The 23,264-nt window shown below is 34.0% G+C and overlaps 1 protein-coding gene across 1 annotated transcript; it reads right to left on the bottom strand.

Annotated features, from left to right (window-relative positions):
* Positions 1-13,355: 13,355 nt before the first annotated feature.
* LOC109133767 (uncharacterized) lies at positions 13,356-18,641 on the bottom strand. Its single transcript, XM_057393665.1, has 4 exons — positions 18,391-18,641; positions 18,237-18,324; positions 16,071-16,148; positions 13,356-15,590 (listed from the first exon to the last, which is right to left on the bottom strand). Exons 1-4 carry the CDS (start codon positions 18,495-18,497, stop codon positions 15,555-15,557), a joined length of 309 nt encoding a protein of 102 aa, XP_057249648.1. The 5' UTR covers positions 18,498-18,641; the 3' UTR covers positions 13,356-15,554.
* Positions 18,642-23,264: the final 4,623 nt, after the last annotated feature.

The following is a 23,264-nucleotide window of genomic DNA, read 5'->3' on the forward strand; positions in this document are numbered from 1 at the left end:
AAAAATAACAAAAGGCAAAAAAAAAAGAGAAAGGAACATAACTTTGGATTCCTAATGTACAACTATGAAATCCGACTTTGGATTCCTAACGTGCCACTATAAAATCCCTCCCCCTTTTTCTTTTTTTTTTTTTTATAAAAAAAACTTAGTCTAACCTTGAAAAGGGTGGACATGCATTTAATGAAAATCAGAAGAAAATAAATGGGGACATGCATTTAACAGTAGGCAGGAGTAGGGGTGAAAGTTCGGTGTGCGGTTTGGATTAGGGCCTAATCCAATCCGATCCGAATAAAATTTGGATTTAAATTTTTCAATCCGAATCCAAACCAATTAGGGTTTGAATCCGATCCAATCCAATCCGAAATTTCATACTCTAGATTGGATCCGATCCGAAAATCCGATTTTTTTAAAACTCTAGTTTTTCGATGAAATAAATAAAGCACAACATCAGCCTAGTAGATTTAGGAAATGAGTAATTGAGTGCAGTTAGTGTTTTAGGGGAAGGATTGAAGTGCTATATGTACTGGGCTATGGAGTAGGTTTTTTATAATAAAAAATCAGTTAAGCACTTAAGCCCAATCCAGATACATAAGACAAGACATATTACTATTCGGTTATATTGGATTTTTGGATCCAATTACCCTCAATCCAACCCGATCCGAAAATCCAATTTTTAAAAAAATCTCAATCCGAATCCAATCCGAACACAGTTCGAATCCGATCCAAATTACTAATTCGGATTGGATTGGATTGGATTTTGGATTTTATCCGAATAACTTTCACCCCTAGGCAGGAGAAAGCAAAAGCACAAGTCAAGTCAAGGGGAAGAAAAATTTTGAGAGATGCGTGTAGTAAAGCAGTAGAATACAAAACTTTAAGTTAGTGTTGGAAATAGGTGAACACAATTTACAAGGACAAGTCATCAGATTATGACATTATGTGTCATCATATGGGCATTATAACTAGTATGCTTTTACAATTTATAGAAAAACTGAAGATAGATGTTATAAGTTGTTTCATTTATGTGCAAAGAAAGTCTAGCTATTTCTTTAACCATTTTCTTTCAATGCTTTCTCCCCCTTTTTTTTCACTCTCCAAAAAAAAATAAAAAATACAAGACATAAAAATCAAACAAGAAAAAAAAAATAGCAGGTAGCTCCACCATTATAGCTATTTTCTGGCCAAAAATTCATCCTCTTTGTAGTGTAAGCCGTCCATCCAGGCGGCGGAGTCCGTCCATTTAGGCGGCAAGTTTGACATAATAGCCCGTCCATATAGGCAGCTTTAAATGCAAGGTCTTTTTCCTCCATGAAGGTGGCGCGACTTGCTTGGCGGCGGCCGAGCCGATACCGCCAGTTAATTACTTTGCCGTCGCTTGTTGCTGACGGAAGGACCCTCATCGTCCCTACTCCTTTTATTATTATTATTAGGAGTTTGTCGGATTTCAGTTGGTGGTTCCGGAGGAGGGTTATCATTGAGGTTAGGGACGGTGGTTTGTCGGCGTTCACCGACGTGGCTATTAACGTTAGTATTATGGCATTGGGGTGTACTACCAACTCCTCGTGCCGGGTATGTGGTGCAAGGTACACTATTACGTTCTATGATAAAATATATACTACAAAGAGATACATTGTTTAGAATAGTATTGATCCCATTACATTGGTGATCCATATTTTTTTTTTTTTGAAAAAAAAATTAGTAGCAATTGAGAAGAACTACCTTCTGATAGTAGAGCGAAATGGTGCTGATAACGTATTGTATGATAGAGAGATTTTAAGCAAGATTGGAGAGTAAGCTCTTGTTGTTGTGTTGTTTATTTTCTCCCGCGAAGTGCGGTATATATAGTGACGGGTGAATAATTCACCCGGTGATACATCAAATCACTGCATAACTGCAGTGTAGTGTCTAATCATGGGCGGTGGCGTTTTATCCGTTCACTGTTTACATAGAATATTACAACATTATCTTGTATTTCGTAGATAATTCAACAGCTCTTCGTTTAAAAAATGATCTAAGTTATCTGTTATATTTTCTATTCGCTCTAGCACACTGACCAAGAACCATTATAAAGCAACTAGCACTATATGCACGCGATGCGTGCAATTTGTATTTCGTAGATAATTCAACAACTCTCCGTTTGAAAAATGATCTAAGTTATCCGTTATTTTTTATATATTTAAAATACATATATTTTATAGGCGTATTTGACGAGTAGTAATTCAGTTTAATTTCATTTGGTAATTGAGATTTTAAGCATATTATGTTGAATAGTGCTTCAATAAAAAAAAATTCTAAATTGATATTATCAAATGATGTATGTTCCAAAAAATGAAAAAATGAATATTCTCTAAGTTTCTTAATTCTTTTATGATTTGTTTATACATGTTATTTGACATTGTTATTAGTTCAGATAGTAAAGACTAAAGATCTCTGTAAATCTTTGTTTTTATAATTATTTGAAAATTGATTTAGTCATCGTTTCATGTTTTCAATTGTAAGTTTCCTCTTTTTACACTTTCGTATGTATGTCTTTTTGGTAATGTAGAACTTTTCTTATTACCCACATTTGTAAATCAGGAAAGAATTAAGAAAAAAAATCTATTATTTTTTGTGAGATTAAGGGTATATAAGTATTTTCAAGAGGGGACACCATAGCTCCCCCTTGACTTATATAATAGAGATAAATCATAAAGTATATGTCTTTTTGTGCAATGAAGACAAAAATAAATATAATGGTAAATAATATATGGGTACCACATACTATAGGTAAAAACTAGTTATTATGTCCGGGTTGTGCCTCGAGTTAGAAAAAATTTCATTTATTAATATAATACTTTATGATAATCACACTAAATACAACTTAGCCTAGTGGTTAAGACTTTAGTATATGTACTTGAGGTTTTGAGATCAAACCCTATACTACGCAATTTCTAAGTTTTTTATATTATACATGGACTACATGAACTAAAACTCCCTAGGGAGAGCGTCGCATGGCCCAGTTTCTTGTTTATGCATGCCTTTTAATGTATTTGTATAGATACTAGTTTTTAACCCGTGCAAAAGTTGCACGGGAGCCATATTTGTATGTGATATTATAAACTATTTGTCAGACAAAAAGAGACATGTTATTAATGTCTTCAACATTTTTGTTTGATGAGATGATTGAATCAAATTGAATTAACACATTATGGAAAAAAAAAATTGCACTTTATCTAAATTGATACATATAAAATAAGGTCAATTACAACTCAATACACAATTCAAACATTTTGAAAAACTTAGCTTCCTTATAAACCACACTAGTTGTAACAGATGAGTTGCCACGATTTTTATTATATATTAAGATTTTCAAACCCTGTTTGCTTGTAACTCTTCAAACAACGTCATGCAACAGTCCATGTCTGAAATATAACCTGGGCTTTAAAAAATGGGTAACTTTCTGCCGTAAAAGGGTCAATTTACTTATACAAAGCTGACTTGTTTAATGTTAAAAGTTGTCTTTTATATAAAAGTGACCCATTTTAAACTAAAAAGTGACCCATTTGGACTTGAAAGTGACTTGTTTTGACCAAAAGTAAAACATTTTGATATAAACTTATTGTACATTGAATGCACATAATAGTAATTGAATATAAAACCTACTAATCCTAATACTTTTATCATCCACCACTTCGTTATACACCCTCGTTCCTGTATTTTTTTTTTTCCTTTTCTTGTTCCTCTTCCTCTATCTCTTTTCTCATTCTCTATCTTTCCCTTGAAAATTGCCAAAGCAACATGAGTAACGTAGAAGTTATAGATTTTTATTACATTGTTCTAATGAACTTATTCTCATAAATTTTCTAAGTTGTAGTAGTACCTATGTTCGATTTTGAAATATTAAGTTAGTTTAAACTACTAATTAAAATTGCAAAAAAAGAAGACTCCTCGTTGGGAAGTCTATGGAATCATGCCAAAGGTGCATGATGTGATACATATATATCCCGTTAGCAAGTGCGCTAATTTCCTGGAGAAAAATCAATTGAGTATTTATTGTTGCATCCACATTATGATCGATCTTGGTAATAGCAAAAACCCCACCCATGGTTCTGTATAAGTTAAAAACAGAAAAGATAAATTCATATTACTTTAGAAAGATAATTCCAAAATATTTTCTTTATCTATATAAGCATATCCACCAACAACTTTGTAAAGCCTAAAAGGTTTAATTTGTGAATAGGAAATCAAATGAGAGTTTCATATACTCTAAGCTTTAGTTTCTTTTTTTGAAGGGGGGTTTCAAATATTCAGCTAATAGGATAATACATTTGCTATTGGCATGTTTTATATTTTTTGATCATATACGATGGCATCTTTAAATATTAAAGGGAGATAAAGTCATCCATATGCCCACCCATCACCCGTGGCAAGTACAAATAAAAAACCATCCCTTTTCCACTACCACTTCTATATCAGTACCTTCTGATACCCAACCCACCACCTATCTTGTCCTCCAAAAGATTCACTTTACATGCCAAAACATCCACCCCATTTATGTTAATTAATTTTAAGTAAAAGTAACTATGTATGTGTACTCCATCACTTTTGAGCAACGTACGTATATAATGTAGAAGTGTTATTAAAAAAATTCTACGGGCCATATAAATTATTATAAATTATAAAGTAGAACCTAGCACATACAATTGCAGATTATCTATTTAGCAAGTAATTTTGATTATAAGATAATATTATAAATATAGATGATATGTTGTTTAACACAATTTTTTTTTACAATAATGATAATAATACATTAAATTCATTTCAAATATATTGTTTTATACTTCCTCCGTTTCTTTTAACTTGCAACGGTTTTACTTTTACACTATTCATAAACTCGAATTAGTTTATCTTTGGTGATTTATAGTTAACGAAAAACATATTCATTTTTAATTTTGTTATGCTATGATTTGGTAACTCAAACATCTAATTGTATTCAATAACTTTGGCGAGTAGATTTCGTGCATTCCCAAGTTGCCTTCTTCTTTAGAAATTGAATTTGAACTCATACAAACTTTTACGCTCCCCTGATTCAAATCCGCACAATTTGCACAAAAAATTTTCCATTTCATAAATTTAAGATTTAAGATTTTTTTTTTCTATGATCATGGTCTAGCTTGTGATTTTATGTTTTTTAATTGTATATTAAATATACATTAAAATTGGCTTATGACCCATGTGTTGAGCTGTCGATTTAGTTAATGCCATGGTGGATCAATGAATCACAATTTTTTTTACAAAAAAGTTGATTAAAAAGTACGGATAAAGTACTTCACTAATCAGAATTTTACATTATCCACTTTGAAATATAAATTTTTGTTTATTTAATTAAAGGGAGGTAAAACTCTTTTTAATCTATTAACAATTTGGATAGCATTAATCAAATAAACTCCTTTTCTTTTAGTTTGAAATTGAAGTATGGATTATGATAACATTAGTTAGGTTTCAACTTTTCATATTTATTAACTTTAATGAACTTGTAATGAGCCTTCAGTTTTAGACTACACTCATGACAATAATCAAAATATACAACAAATTTAATTATATTGTGCCTTATAAATTCACCCTACTTAGATGACTAAAATAAAAAAATCTAAAATATTACTTCTATGTCATTATTGATAGGGTGAGAAATATATATATAATCTCATGTATAAAGTTTGATGAAAATTAAAGAATTATTTCAATGTTATATGTTTTCCATCATCTCTATAAAAGCCTTTTTGGTCTGCCATTAAATAAGGCTAAAAGTCTGGGTAAAATGCGGCTTATTAATACCCGTAATTTATGGTATCTATATGTATAACGCCAAAAATCCAGCGAAAAGTATAAGGATATATAAAAATTGATTTTGATTTTTAATTAAAGAATGTACTTTTTTTAAGAATCCAAAATCAATTATCTGCCACACATAAAAGAGATGCATTAGTAGTAGCATAATACATGAAATATATAGAATTAATTATCAAATTGAATTATGGATAAATCCATAAATCATGGCATATTTTTAGGGGTTGTGATTTGGAATGCAAAAATCAACTCTAATTATTGAATTTCAGCGGCTACCATGATTGAAATAAATGGTAAAAAAAAAAAACTTACGAATTTAGGAGATTTTAATTGATTGATCGTCTAATTGAATGGAAAAGTATAAAGCAATGTATGGCACACTTTTGTATTGAAGGAAAGAATGACACATTAGCATGTTCAACCATCATACGACACATGGCATTCAAAATTTTGGAGGAATTGATTAAAGATGACAAATGGCGTTGATAGTCTAAATTGATGACAAATAAGCTTATTTCTAGGTTTATATATATATATATATATATATTATATATATATATAATATTATATATATATATATATATATATATATATATATATATATATATATAGATTTGGCAAGTGTAGCAACTAAAAAGAGACATATTTGAATGGTAAAATGAGAAAGTATTGGCAACTCATAACTAAGTCAAAGTGGTACAAAAATAGAGTACTTTGGTACCAACTCTATTTTGGTATCAAGTTTCAGTTTGGTACCAAGGTTACATTTTGGTATCAAATAACTCTATTTTGATACCACTTTGACTTAACTTTGGTATCAAATTTTTGTGAGATGTCATTTGGGCATCTCACTATGAGACACCTATAACACATCTGTTAAAATATGACAACTAAAAAAACGGAGAGAATACCTCTGTAAAAAAAAGTTTTGATATATGTAGCTCTTTAGGTTATAATATTAGCCATGTTGTATACACTATACAATAACGGATCTAGAAATTTTATATGTGGTAGGCTGATTGTGTTAATATTCTTTAAATATCATATTTAGATCATGGATAAATTATAATGGTTTTGTTTGATAAAGAGAGGTTTGGGTCAAAATTAGAGATTTGAGCTCATATTAGAGGATTTGTCTATTAAATCCTGTAACGGTAAAAAGAGGTTTCAATTAACTTATTAAGTTCAAAACGCTCTTTTTCTGAAAAGTTGGGAGATGAGCCGTTTGACATCAGAGGTTTTGTGAATGAGTGGATCAATTACATGTATGTTCTAAAGTTGTTAAAAATTGTATTAATAAATAAGGTACAACACTTAGGACTGATTAATAGATCAGGTTGTGTCGTGTTCGGTTTAATAATAAACGGGTTGAACATGTCGCAACCCAAACTATACCCATTTATTAAACGGGTTGAAAAACTCAATCTTGACCCAACCTGTTTATTAAACGGGTTGCCCATATAACCCATTTAATTCATTAACATATATTTATTACTATTAAATTTTTATGAAATTTTATTAATCTTCAACAATAAATTCACATAAAGTATGCACAATTAGATTTTCTTTTCAGTATTTGTGTTCTACAATTAATATTTTTAAAATTTTCACCAACTTTAACACAACTTTTTAGGAAATTTATATTTTAATGAGTTAAATAGGTCAAAGCGGGTTAATTTCAGGTTGAAAATCAACTATAACCTAACCCATTTAATTAAACGGGTAAGTCATGTCAACCCATTTACTTAAATAGGTCAAAGATCTCAACGTAAACCCGCTTATTTCAGGTCAGGTTCAGGTTCAGTAAACGGGTTGGGTCAATTTTTCACAATCCTAACAACACTAGATTATGCACATGTCCTTATTGATCATTTTATACAATAATGTAGCAATGAACTATTAGCTACTTAGCAAACACCTTTATACAAATAGTTAATACAATTAGCTAGTCAAATCAGCTAATACAATCAGCTAGTTAAATCAACTAATACAATCCGCTAATACAATCAGCTAATAGTTATCAGCTAATACAATCAGCTAACAGTTAACAATTATCCACTAATTGCCAAACAAGACCAATATATATTACTCATTATTCTAATATCAACAAAACTCTCTATATCGCATTCTCCCAAAGTTAGGTGATAATTTATAGTGGGTATTTTCTCATTGAATTAATTAGTAGATCAGGAGAAAACGAGGTATAATTTCTAGAATGAGAGATTACAATTTACAAAACTGCATAAGAAAATCAAATAAAAAAATGGGAAGAAAAGATGCGAGAAAAATCTGATGCGGTTCTCTTGTAGACCGCATCAGTTACAAAAAACTGATGCGGTTTTGTTGAAATCTGATGCGATTCTTAGAACCGCATCATATTTTCTCATTTTCCTTAAAAAAACCGGAGATGCTGGCCCACTACTCTCGTGCCCATTTCTTTCCCTTATAACCCCATAACACTAGCCCATTTCCGCCATCTCAAACCCTAATCCCTCTCTCTCTCTGCTCTCCTCACTCAAACCACGGCGCCCTCCTGTCTCTCTCCTCACTCAACACTCAACCCTAATATCTAGTGGAAAAAACATCAAGTGCTCCGGTTAAAAACGCTACAAGTGCTCCGTATTTCACACGTAGCAGACCCCATACGAGCACTTGAGCATTTTTCAAGTGCTCCGGTTAAAAACCGGAGCACTTAATTTAACAAGTGCTCCGGTTGTTCTAACAACCGGAGCACTTGATGTTGTTTATATGCTTAGAGTAGTTTAAGTGCTCCGGTTGATAGGAGACAACCGAAGCACTTGTGCTTATGTGCTCCGATTGTTCATTATCAACCGAAGCACTTGTTGTATTTCTTTTTTTTTTTAAGGAAAAATTGTCAAGAATAAGTCAACTTTTGCGTTGACCGTTTTTAACAAGTCAACCTTCATTTATTCCAGTAGCAAGTAAAGCTTGTACATGAATTAGCTTTTAACAAGTTTTTTTAAATGGTAACCTGCAATAGTAGGTCCCAATAGGTAATTAAAGATTCGTTAGGTTTATTGCAATTAATCTTTAAATTTTTTCCCACTTGTTATAAAACCCACCCAACTGCTTCTTAATTCCTCCCTCTTTGATACTCTGCTTCTTCTTTCCTTCTTCCTCCTTTTCGTTTTTTTTTCTTCTGTTATCTGATCCCAACTGACATTACTCCTCAAATGAACAACAAAGCTATCATTTTTATAAGCCCTACTCAAATTTTCATCAGAAATGATAAAACCCATTTGTTAAATTAACAAAGTTTACAGGTTGTTCAGGTCATAAGTAAAAAAACTCGTTAAAAGCTAATTAATGTACAAGCTTTACTTGCTACTGGAATAAACGAAGGTTGACTTGTTAAAAGCGGTCAACGCAAAGGTTGACTTATTCTTGACAATTTTTCCTTTTTTAAAAAAAACCAGCGCTAGTTATATTATTAGCTTCCTAGAGTATATATTACAATAGAACGCTAGCTGCAACATTAATAAAACACATTTATGTAGCCTACAACCTCATTTTCACCATCATACTTAACCTCCTCTTGCCCCTCATATATCACCAACATAATATGTACAATGATACAAAAAAGTACACATGAAATTCAACAACAAATAAACATTCAAAATTAAAATACGTACTATTATTATATAAAGTGTAGATTTGATTTACAAAACATTACCATAAATTTAAAGTACGCGTTTACAACGTATTTTGAAATTAAATTCATAGACAACAATCGGTAACGAAGGAAGCAAATTTGTCTCGAACTTCATTGATGTCCTCAACAGTAAGTGACTCCTCCCTTGGTGTGTTGTAAACCTAATAATTAAGATCAAATAAATACAATTATATATATATATATATATATATATATATATATATATATATATAATATATTATTATATATATATATATATATATATATAATATAATATATTATATATTATATATATATATATATATATATATATATTGTTGAACCCTAGTTTTGATGATGACAAAGAAACAAAGATGCAAACTAAGTAGTGAACTAATGAGTTATTTAAGTGTATGATGTTTAAGGTATCAATGAAAGGAACTGGGAGAATACGAAGTCAAGGAAGAAGTCAAGAGAGGATTTCAAAGGCTAAGTAAAGAAGTTTCTATAAGTTGATACTGGAGCAAGCATTGGATCAAGAAGAATAAAAGCTAGGCGTTTTATTTTCTAGTTCCAGTGTAAAGGAACAAATTAAGGATGGTAAGGAATAGTGGCAGTTTTATTTGAGAATGAGAGTTTGTTCCTTGCTAAGGAACAAACTAAGTGGCACTAAACGAATCTGTTAAAGGAACTTGGTTTATAAAAGGAACTAGACTTAGGCGTGCAAAAGTATAAACGATACAATTATACAATTGAGTAAGTCATTCCTAAATTATAGGACATTAGTTTTATCTAATTTAAAATCAGTTTTAATAGAAAATATGTTTAAGGAAAAGATTTTGTTTTTCGGAAAATATAAGAAAATAATTATCCGGTTTTCAAAGAGTTTGTTTAAAAGATAATATTTTCTTAAAGATTAAAAATCCAGTTTTAATAATAAAATCTGTTTTTATGTCTAACTGATTTTCGGATAAAACTCAAGAAACTCCTAATCTTTAGGAGTTGTGGCTTAAATATATCCACGTTTCAAAATGAGATCATGGGATCATGGGACATGATGAGAAACGTGTTCCTTAGGGGAAGGAACATCATGGGTTAATGGACTTAACATGTAATCGAGTTTTACTCCCACGTTCTTCATGATTGTCACCATAAATATTGAAGTCTAAATGAGTTCCAAAGTGTGTCTGACTAAGTAATTAAGTGAGTTTAACTAATTAAATGTCAGTACCTTCATTCTCTCATAATAGCCATTTGTTCTTTGCTTTCTTACTCTAATTCCACTAAGCTTATTTCGATCAATTGTATTTTGGTTTTTGGGGTAAGGGAACTTTGAGTGAAGTTCTGTAAAGAGAGGCTTTGAGTTAAGCTTGTATGAGTGAGAAAACTTCGAGTGAAGTTGAGAGGAACTACTGTTAAGGGAACAGTGGCTCAGGAACTTGAGTTTAGGAACTCAAGGTGTGGCTCGAGTTAGAATTAGTTTGTAACAAAGTTGTTTGGCCTAATTAGTGAAAGAGTTGAGTTTAAAATCCCTAGTGGTCGAGGTTGTTTCTTCTTGTTGGGCCCAAGAAGTTTTTCCTCGTAAAAATCCCTTGTGTTCCTCTAGCTTGTTTATTCGTTTAAGTTTAAATTTCCGCAAAAAGTTACGTTTATTTCTACACCTACAATTCACCCCCCCTCTTGTAGTGTTCCTAGGGAAATAACATATATATATATACCTTGTTGGGCCCAAGAAGTTTTTCCTCGTAAAAATGTGTTTTGCAGCAATGTTTTGGACATCCTTTTTTAAAACAGCTTTAGCAGCTTGACAATCAACTCGTAAGAGGAATTTTCTATTTAATAAATCAGACTGGAATTTAGTAATACAAAGAACAATTGACAACATTTCTTGTTTTATAGTAGAGTAATTTTTCGGTATCATTCCAGTGCCCTGAGGTAAACCTGATAATGTATTCTTTTCCATTGTCGACTTGTTTTAAGATACCTCCGTAACCTTTGTCACTGGCATCTGTTTCAACTATTTTAGATAGGTTAGGGTTTGCTAAACTAAGGCATGGAATTTCTAAAACACGGGTTTTTATTGTTTTAACAGCCTGGGTATGGACATCAGACCAAGGTGGTGGGTTTTTCTTTAATCTATCATGGAGAGGTTTGGCAATTCTACAAAGATTTGGATAAAAGTCTAAGACATAATTAGAAATATAATCTCTTCATGACAATGACGTTCTAAATCGGCATTCATCTGGGTTGGCCGGGCCTTGGTAGGGATATTCTTCTCATCATAATCTGGTTCATAAGGTAAGTCGACCATGTGTTGCTTTCTATCCCAGAAGGCATTTGGAAGATCAGAGCAAACTTCTCGTTCAAGGAGACTTTGGAAGTCAGCTATTTGAGTTTTTAGAGCACTACTTTGTAACTGATCTTCGATCTTTTGTAAATGGATTTTTTGTTTTAGATCGTGCACATCACTTTGCTTTCGGTTGATAAGAGAATTTATCTCACTATTGTAAATAGAACTTGCTTTTATAATGTTGAGATTCCTAGTTTTTGGTTTTTCTAGGAAAAGGAATTCTAGTTTCTTATTTTTGGTTTTGAAGGATATCCTATCATAGCTAACATTGTAAGGGGTTATTATATTTATGAAAGGTGTTCCCAAAATTACAGAATGGTGTATATTGGTAACAAGGACAAACTGGCTTTTTAGCGAAAGACCTTGATTAAGAATGCTGGCTTCAGTTTTTCCTTCTATTTGCATCTTGGTGTTATTAGCCGAGCTAAGTCTTTCAGAAGTTTTTTGATGAAAACGTCTCGGGACAAGACTAGATTTAATACAATTTAAATCTGCCTCGTGCGTAATCTTCGGGGGTTTTAGCTGAGGCAAGCAAGGAATTTGCTTGTGATTTACGGGCTAGGAACTGAGATTGTTCTGCCCCTGATGTCATGATACCTGTGTTACTATTTTTCTTTAGCCATTCTCTAATGGCTGGTTCGAGAATAGACTGCGGAGCATTGAAATTTGACCACCATCTAGTTTTAAATTTTCTTTGTAGGACCATGCCCCCTTGATCTTGGTTGATTTCGAGGAACCATTGACAAACCCAAGGGAGGTAGAACTTCATTGAAAATAAACATAAGGCAGGAAAACGCCTTTCAATATTTGAAGGTTTATATTGGGTTCTAAAAGTATTATAGCTTTTTGTGACTTCAGGGTGAAGGATTTCTGTAGAAGAGCCATAGAATTTCCACCAATGTGTAAACCAAGATGGCAATTTTTCTGGCTGTATGGTTTTAGTGTTAAAGTAGATTAACCAAGAATGGGAAATCTATTGTTTTGTATTAGGAAGGTGGAGAACCAAGCCTGTTGGTAATCCCAATAATTAAAGGTTTTACAATGTGGGAAAGTGTTGTTGAAGCTAATAGGGAAGGCTTTGTGTTTTGAAAGGTCTTGATTCCAGTCGTGAGGACTGAGAACCTTTAGGATTTTGATGGTTGAATAAGAAGGCTCGGTATGTTCATTCTTATAGAAAAAATGCTTGAATTCAGCAGAGCCAGTGGTTTCAAGGATCGTCTGGTAATAATCTGTTGTTTTAGTACGATCCCATGGTTTGTAGAACCAGTTTTTCCCAAAAATCTTTTGAATTGAAACATAAGGATCATCATCATGATACCCATGTTCAATGGTTATAATGTTTTGAGAAGCAGTTTTTACAAAATATTCGGAAGTCTCATTTTTCTTTGGTTGAGCCAACACAACCTGAGAGCTGCCTGTTTAACAAATTGTTTTTGAGGAAGGGTTTTTTGGGAAGATTCTCCTTCCTCTGGTTTTGAAGTAACTGTAATATTTTTACCTGCGTTATTTTTGTCTTCTATGACTGCTTTGTTGGAGTTAACCTGGCTTTGCTTTGAGCTTTGGAAAGCTTGGAGTATTTGGGGGTGTTTTAGGATAGAAGAAGGTTGCTCAGAGATGGAAAGGAGCCAGTCTTGAACTTCCTGAGTTCTATCAATGGAGGAGGTTTCACTTTCCATATTCTGAACTGCGTCGTACCAGGTTTTTATTGGCTTTTGTGTGGTGCATATGGTTTTCTCAGGAGGAGGTCGGGACTTCTCCTTATCTTTTGTCTTTTTTGGCATTTCTGTAAGAAATTCACGGGTTAAGAAGTCAGGGATAGAATTCTCTTCTCCTTTTATATGCTCAATCTCAAATTCAAAAATGCTTAAAATAGACTGCCATCTGGCAAAAATGTGTTTTGCAGCGAATGGAAAGTACTATAACCAGAAAGATAAAGTTTTATAAGGAACAAAATACTACAACCCCTTGGCTCTGATACCAGGATAACGCCAAGGATCTGGGGGTTTTAACAGATAATACAGAGATAAAATAAAATCTTAAAAATAAAACATTAAACAATTAAAACTAAGGCGGTTTAACCAGCCATTGCTTAAAATGAAAGACTTACAAATCGTCTTGATATGAAACTGAAAATACTAAAGAGAGTTACAAATTTATTTGTGGAAGAAGAGAGAGAGAGAGAGAGAGATTTTCTGAGGAGCTTTTGTTCTTGTGTATTTTGCTCTGCTCTTAAACTGAAGAAGAGTCCTCAATATATAGGCAGGGGAGAAGTAGTAATGTCACGTTGTTTTACTGTGTATGAACAATTTGTCTTCTGCTTTAAACTGTTCACAAATTTGTCTTGTAGAAGCTTTATAGTTGATGAATAGTTTTGTAGCTTTATACTGTTGAGAAACTTGTCTGTTGCTGTTCAAAATTACTAGTAAGACTGTAGTTCTGAAGCATTTTGTCTGTTTGCTGCGTAAAACCAGTTGCTGCTTTGAAGATAGTGAGCGATAATTTTTTTTTTTTTTTTTTTTTTTTTTTTTTTTTTTTTAAGTCTGGAAACCAGCATCTTCTTCATCGTCACTCAGGTTTCTATATGTTGTTTAAGAACTACTAGGACGACTACAAGTCTGATTTGATCGTTCTAGTCAAGTTTCTGCAAGTAAAGGCCATTTCAAAGCCATTGCTTCCCAATCATATAGAGGGCTTCAAACAAACCGACAAGCATTAGCTAGTTCACAACTATATATCATGAAATAACTAGAAGATATTACAGCCCATTAAAATGACGTATGCTCTCCTAAAGTAAACCAAGTTAACATCTAGAAAGTGAAGGAAAGTGAAGAAGTACAAATCAAAAGTGGGTGGTTCATGGTTGAGTGTGAGGCTCCAACTACATTAAAAAGTAGGAAGGACAAAAGTACTATAAATGGGATATTAGCTACTTTGTGAGACATCCCAAGATGAAAGATATTAGTACTTATTTTAGGAAAAATTGACAGAAATAATCCCAACTATGAACGGTCCGCTCAAAATAATTCCAACTTTGGGTTATTCTGGAATAATCCAAACTGTTTGGGGTACTTTCCCAAAATAATTCAAACTTTTATTTTTCTTTCTTTCAATGATCCCTTTTGGGTCTATTATATATAGGATAATTAAAAGTTTGGATTATTTTGAGTAAGTACCCCCAATAGTTTGGATTATTCTAAGATAACCCATAGTTGGGATTATTTTAAGCGGAACGGTGATAGTTTGGATTATTCTTGTCAATTTTTCTCTTATTTTAAGGATAAAGAAATTATATTTATAACAGAAAATAATTATATAAAAGAACAACACAAAGCAGAGGCGCATTGCTATTTGCCAGAGACCAAGTAGGCTAGTAATTATGCAGAAACGACATACTTCAAAATTTTATCAACAAGGATGGCAACTAGGAAGATCATCCACTTTAAGCTTTACCAAGATAGGGCGAGTTTATTACTCAAGTGGGCGGTAGGTGAAGCAAAATCACCTAAAAACAATGTCTAATGTACAAATCACCACTTTAAGCTGACCCATAAAACAAAAAATAGAAACTGCTGGGCGATGAATAAGTCAATCTGTCCAACTTGAAGTATGAGTATTTTATCAATAAATGATTTGTCACACACATAATATTCAAGAATATAAGCTAGTCAAGTCTTACAAAGTGTTTTTCGCTCTGATGTATTTTCACCAGTGCAGAAAGATGTCGATTTAGCAACTAAAGATATGCTGCATCCTCAAGCCAGCCTGCATAGTATAGGGAAGAGTGAACATTGTCAACTGATCTATTTCAAAATTTAGCATTCCACTCTGTATCCAGCATCTTGGACAAAGAGAACTATATTAACAAATTCCAAAAATTTCCAACTCTATCTCGATTGACCTTGCAAATGAATTTGCCCGATCACCACTGCCATAAAAATATTATTGTTCATGGGTAGCATACACTGCCCTGCCATTCCTTCCTCTTATAGCCCTGATAATTATCTTATTTACATTGTATTAAGATTGATATTTCTTACAGAAAAAAAAAACTAGCTTTCTCCTATTTGGAAGTGAGGCATTCACAATTGCAGCATGAAATAGCCATTCCCAACTTCAAAGATCTCGTGCAGCTCCAAGTGATTTTTTTTAAACAAATTAAAAATTGACTGAATCATGATTCATCTTACATATTTAGGATACAACAAGACTCATAAGTTATGCAAATCAGAGAAAGCAACTGACTTGATATCTCAGGATCCCTTTGGAATTCTTCAAGATGGCTTTTGAGTTCCTATCACTCATAATAAGGCGCTCTGCAGCCTAGCAAATAATGTGCTATTAACAAATATCAATCTCAAGTAGAAACACAAAATTTGTAACCCTGGAAATAGGGTAGAGTTAACATATACCACATTTAATGTAAAATAAAGAATAGGACAGGTTCTAACATATACATACTAGCTTCTCTTCATTGCAGGAAACAACTGTGGATATTGATGCCTGCTCCCGCATACTTATGCCAGTAATAATTTCATCTTACTTGCGAAGCTTTAGTGCCATTGCCCACGGTATCTTAAGCATGGAAGCAAATTCCCACAATAGTTTCTAGATAATGGTAAATATTCCCTCTTCCCCAGAATGATGTATCACTATGCTTAATTGCTTATGACTTGGATAAAAACGTATCCATTTAACAAGAATGTACCTTTCCAGGAAGTGCACATTTGCTCATATAATAAGCATGTACAAATACTAATAGTGGGAGGGGAACACTTTAGAAATTCAGAATACGTGTTCCTCATACTAATAGTTATTCCTAAGTCACCCCTTCTCACAACACCAAAATGATACACCCCAAACCCTCAGCAGGGAGAACACGACACATGTGCTGCTCCCTTTAAGTCTACCCTGTGCATATCAACTTATATCTTTCAGAATATTGCCATGTTCTCTTAACCTAAAATAAGGTGATCAAGCTTGGATTTGCTAAGGTTCAGTTTGGTCTGGTCTAATCGGGTCAGGTTTGGATATTTCTGGTCTGATTTTCCTAGTGTGACTAAACTTTGACCACTTTTGTACATGAACATATAAGAGAAATCAAATGTCGGATTTTGTTAGATTAGAACTAGATGTGTTTCCAAAATATCAACTTTCCATAATTTTGTATACATAATAAAGATATTGATGGAGATCAGTTATCTTGTATGAATATTTGTGGTCTGGATTTTGATGATTTGGTCTTTTATAGTCTCATTTCAACAAGAATATGTAATAAAATCTGTAATATAGTGAAGGAAACATAGTCTTATTAAGGAGTATATCTGAAACTAATTCAAAGAATTAAGAATACTAGGAGAAACGGCTAGATATGTAACATAAACTTCTTGCATATTCAAGTGGTAACGGGAAACTATTATGGTTAGGTATTCGGTAGAAGACAAAATCACTATGAGAAAATAAAAGTTCATCATCTTTGCTGAAAATGGGGAGATACTGGGAATGAGGTCAGCCGCGAATTTCAACATGAATAGCAGATAACCAACCATCACGCTCTACCACATTTGGCTTACAAGAACTTCCTAACTTGGCCTCTAGCATATTAAAGTGACCATTTGTCCCTGATGTAAATGGTGATGGTGGTTGAAATATAACCATGGTATCAAGCATTATGTCAGATTGTTATAGTAGCATATTAATCAAAGAAGAGTGAAGGATGAGGATGATGACATCCTCTCTCTCTCAAATAACAAAAGCAACACATAGAAAAGGTAAAAGCAATTAATCTAAAAATTCAAGACATGTCATCACTTGGAAACTTATCTCGACTCCAGTCTCCAGCTATACAAAAGCCTCAACAACAGGAACTTAAGACATCAATGAGAGGAGTAGATATTGTTAAGGGTTTAATTTGCTCTCTATGTAATAGACTAATTTAAAGGGGGAGGAGCATTTTAGGTATGTTAGTTAAGAGTAGCTAGAGAAATAAGTTAGAAGATTAGTGGGAAAGACACTCTATAAATAGAATAGTTTGGAGATGTTATGGAAAGATATTGTTAAGGGTTTAGTTTGTTCTTGGGAGAGATTCAAGCCTCTTGAATGCTTGAAGTTATCTTTTATTTTACCGTCAATTTTCTGATTATAACTCCAAAGTTTATTTCGTTTTCTATTTATCTCTCTTTATCGGTCCTTAATATGTCAATTCATCACACTTTAAATGGTGGTGGTCTTGAAGGATAGCTTGTCAAAAAAGCAGAAACTGGCTTGCCATATCTTATCAGCAAAATTAACCGTCGACGGTACTGATCTATAGAGATAACAGGTTTTAGGTGGCCAGCATATGTATGGAAAATAGCGTTAAGAATATGCCACAGTACTAATATGCCAAAGAGGCAACAATAATAATAATACCTGTACATAAGATCCAGTATACATGACATTTATTAACTTCAAAATACGTGCTATAAGTTCTGCATCAATCACTTCATTTGATTGGCCACTGCAAGAGTAGAAGAGAGATTATTGAATGCAATGTCTAAAACAAAAAATAGAATAAAGTCCATACCCAGGATATCCCTTCATTCTCATGATGGAACCCACTATATGCACCAGCCATGCAAGAGTGGTCTCGACTACAGAAACGTTGCTACTAGTTACGTAATCCTGGAGCATCACGCCATCCTAAATTACACAATCAGATCAGTCATTTAACATTAATGCTTAGTTCTGATATTGAGAGTTGTTCACTAGAATAATACATTATACCACATATTCTTGTAATACAGGGTCCATTAAATATTTCAAGTAGGTACTGCAAGCGCGATACTGCAATAAAGAAGAAAATACTGCAATAAAGAAGATAATTATATTTGCATACCTTAATTAGGTTCATTATAACAATTTTGCAAAATAAGATAAAAGTACATATTTTAAACAAATACCTAATATACCTCGAGTAATTTGAACTTGAAATCAGATGGAGAATCCTGAGGTTCTACAAATTGTGAAGAAACAGACCTAGTTAGTGAGACAACCCCTAAAAACTTCAATTGAAAGCCCTAGGAGAGAGAAAATTGAGGCGATTATGATGATGATTGAACAGGGTGTGATATAAATCAGGAAATATGCAACAATAATTAAAACAGCATTAACAACAGGAACTATATATTATATACAAATATTATTGATACATACATAAAAAAAGGTATATATAGCACGAATTTCCAAGATTTAAAACGCATCAAAGTATTGAATTATTACCAAAAACTAACTACCGGAAAGAGAAAGAAAGTTAAGAGGGGACTAAAATTTCAGGAATCACGAAATTTAGGGCTAGATTTATCTTCTAACAATCAAAGTTAAGAGGAGACTCAAATTTAGGGCTAGATTTATCTCAGATTACAATTGATGAAACAGAAACTCACCATTTTCTCCAAGACTCTGACGACCGACGCACCACTAGTTGAACGGACCGCGGACCGACCACGACGAGGCGACGACCAGCCGACTGAGAGGAGATGAAGTGCGAATGTGCGATCTCCGAGAGAGTGAGAGAGTGACTTGAGTTTGAGAGAGTGACTTGAGTTTGAGAAATGAAAAAACGCTGAGGAAGTTTTAGGCTTCGTCATTTTTTTGAAGGAAAACTTGTGCAAGTGCTCGGGTTGATTAACCGGAGCACTTATTCACAAGTGCTCCAGTTGACTAGTCAAACGGAGCACTTATTCACAAGTGCTCCGGTGGGATATTCAACCGGAGCACTTGTAAATTTTTTATATTAAAATTTTCACAAGTGCTTGGGTTGACTATTCAACCGAAGCACTTGACAAGTAGCACAAGGAGTTTTTTCCACTAGTTGACAGATGTTGAATGCCAGCGCATTTGCATAAAAGCTGTGTGTGGCACTATGACATCAACATGACGTCATTCACCCTAATTCGTATAAAAAAGGGTCTGGATTCCCATTTATTGAGGTAATGAGTATTTCACCTACTTACTCTCTATTTAGCTTCTCTCACTCGACTTGACCTATTGTTCCAATACTGACTTGAGCTTCAGAGGGGCGATGCCAGAAATACCCTTGGGATAGTCTAACTCTTGTTCCGAAGGATCAACATCTCCTCCCGATGAACGACACACGTTCAAACAACATACACCCTCGAATTTATTCCAAGTTCCCTACTCGTAAGTTTCATACCCTAACAGCTTGGAGTCGTCTATGGGAATCGAACATCACAAAAGGAGGAAGCCTCAGGTCGAGGTAGCTGTCGAGATATATAGCGAGGCATCTGAGAAGGGCACATGTCATGTTTGAAAAGAAAGCCCACGTCCTTGAAGAAGTGGTACCTCGCAAAGCAGCCAATGTCGTCAAGGGACCGGGCCCCCAAAAGCAACTGGCTTGCCTCGGGTCGAAGTTCCACAAGTTGAGGAACCAAGAAGAATAAGCTAATCCCACTAAATTTCTTGTAGACACAAGGTTCTTGTTCGCTTTTAAGAAAATCAAATTATTTTACCTCATCAAATCGAAGACTTTAGCTCTGAGATGATTGCTTCTATCCATAAATGGATCTCTGAAGCTTGCAAACCCTTATAGGATTTTCAAGATCCTCAAAACCCCCAGGTTGTGTCATATACACATCCTCATTCAAGAACCTATTCAAGAATGTGGTTTTGACATAAAAGTATCAAAATCGATTTAACCATTGCTACTGGAGAAAAGGTCTCATCATAGTTTATACCATGAATATGTCTGAATCCTTTTGAAACGAGTTTTGCTTTATAGACATAGACATTTTCATCTTTGTCTGTTTCAATTTGAACACCTACTTGCATCCAATAGGGTTAACCCCATTAGGCAAGTCGACTAGGGTACAAACTTATTCTCAGACATGGAGTCTAACTCGGGTTTCATGGCCTCAAGGCATTTCTCAGAGTCTGGGATCGTCAAAGCTTGTCTGTAGGTAGTAGGTTTTGAATTTTTCAAAATCATAATTTTGAAGTTTTCAGTTAACAGGAAATCAACAACCTATTATTTGGAATCCTTGGTCTACTTGACCTACGCGGGGCCTAAGCATTAAGATAAATGTTCTCTTCAACTTCTTGAAGATTTTCGATTGAATTATATTCAAGTGGGACGGTAGGAGGTTCACGCGTTGAATACGTCATCTCCTGAACTTGACTTTTGTCTTGTCGGGCCGTCTCTTACATGGTGTGAACCACGTCCAGTTGTTGCTCATCTCGAATTTCTTCGAGATCAATTACTTTACTCCCACTTGTCTTTCTGGAAACAAATTCCTTTTCGAGAAAGACGTCATCATGAGCAACACATACCTTGTTCTCTTGACGGTTATAGAAGTAATAATATAACCCCTTGTCTCCTTTGGGTATCCCACAAAGAGACATTTATCTGACTTGGGTGTAAGTTTGTCTGATAGTAAACGCTTTAGATAGACCTCACATCCCCATATTTTAAGAAAAGACAAGTTTGGAGTTTTCCATTCCATAACTCATATGGAGTCTTTTCTACAGCCTTTGTCGGGATTCTATTTCGTGCGTGTGTAGCCGTTTCGAGATCATATCCCCAAAAAGAAATCGGAAGATCAACAAGACTCATCATTGATCGAACCATATCTAGAAAGGTCTGATTCCTCCTATCAGATACATCATTTAATTGCGGTGTTCCTGGTGGAGTCAATTGTGAAAGAATTCCACAATCCTTTAAATGATTGAATTCTAGGCTCAAATATTCGCCACCATGATCGGATCGCAGTGCTTTTATTGTCTTACCAAGTAGATTTTATACCTCATTTTGGAACTCTTTGAATTTGTCAAAACATTTCGACTTATGTTTCATTAAGTAGACATACCCATATCTACTTAAATCATCAGTGAAGGTAATGAAGTAGTTAAACCCTTCCCTTGCCTTTGTGCTCATAGGACCACAAATATCTATATGTACGAGGCTCGAGAGATCACTGGCCTTTTCACCATTTCAAGTAAATGGTAAATTTGTCATTTTCCACGTCAAGCATTGATTCACATACATTAAACGATTCGAAATCAAATGATGGAAGAATGTCATCTTATTGTAACTTTTGGATGCGCTTTTGGTTTATATCACCAATCTGATAATGCCAAATGTAGGTTACTTTGAATCATTTGATTTTTGTTTCTTGCTATCTATGTTATAGACCTGTACTAACCTAACAAGCACATATAAGCCATTTTTCAATTTAGCACTAGCATAGAACATGTTATTATAGGGAATGGAACAACACTTGTTGTTTATTTCAAAACAAAAATCTACATCATCCAAAACGAAAACAGAGATAATGTTACTTAGTAATCGACAAAACAAAATAACAATTATTAAGCTCTAGAATTAAGGCAGGCGACAAACGTAGACTATAACTTCCTATGGCAAGCGCATAACAACCTGTGCTCCATTTCCAATGCGAAGCTCTACCTCGCCCATCGCTAGCCTCCTACTTCTTCTTAGTCCCTGCACATCATTAAGTATGTGAGAACCACAATCGGTATCCAATACGCATAAAGAAGTAAAAGTCAAATTGATTTCTATAACAAATAACCTGAAGTGGAAGTACCCGACTTATTTTCCTCCATGTATTGAGGGCAGTTCCTCTTCCAGTGTCCTATCTTGTGACAGTGGAAGCACTTGCTTTCCACGGCTAACTTTGGCTTGGTGGTTGGCTTAGGTTTTTCCAACAATAACGACAACTTGCTTGCCTTTGTCCTTCTTTCCCGCCCATTTCTTCTTAAAACCCTTTCCCTTTTGAACCATCAAAATCTCTTTCTTTGCTTCTTTGGGAATGCTCCTCTCAGCATTCTAACAACCCATGCAACTCTTTCAAACTCTTTTCAAACTCATTCATGTTGAAAGTAATCCTGAACTGATTGAAGTTGTCAGGCAATGAATGGAGAATGATGTCAGTATCCAACTCTTCCCTATAAGGGAATCCTAGTCGTTCTATATTCTCAAAAAGAGCCATCATGTTGAAAACATTGGGGCCAACAGCTTGACCCGATTTCATGTGACATTCTAGTATCTCCCTATTGGTCTCATACAACTCAACTCGGGCCTGTGTTTGGAACATGGCCCTTAGCTCTTTCAAGATGGTGTAAGCATCTTGGTTTCGAACCTCTTTTAGAGGTCTAGCTCCATGGATGCCACCATTAGACAAGTGATTGGTAGAAACCTATCATTAGCCTGCTTAGCATGACGTTTGTCTACTTCAGTTGATTCATCAGTAATCACTGGAAGTGGAGTTTCTAAGACATCCTCTCGACCCTCTGACCTCGAAACGAGTCTTAGGGTTCTTTCCCAATTAATGAAGTTTGGACCATTCATATCCTTTTCGAGAAAAGGACGAATGTTGAAAACGAGATGGTCATTGTTATTAATCATAATATCTAGAGACTAGT

This window comes from Beta vulgaris, chromosome 3 (assembly GCF_026745355.1).
Source record: "Beta vulgaris subsp. vulgaris cultivar EL10 chromosome 3, EL10.2, whole genome shotgun sequence".
Lineage (NCBI taxonomy): Eukaryota > Viridiplantae > Streptophyta > Magnoliopsida > Caryophyllales > Amaranthaceae > Beta > Beta vulgaris.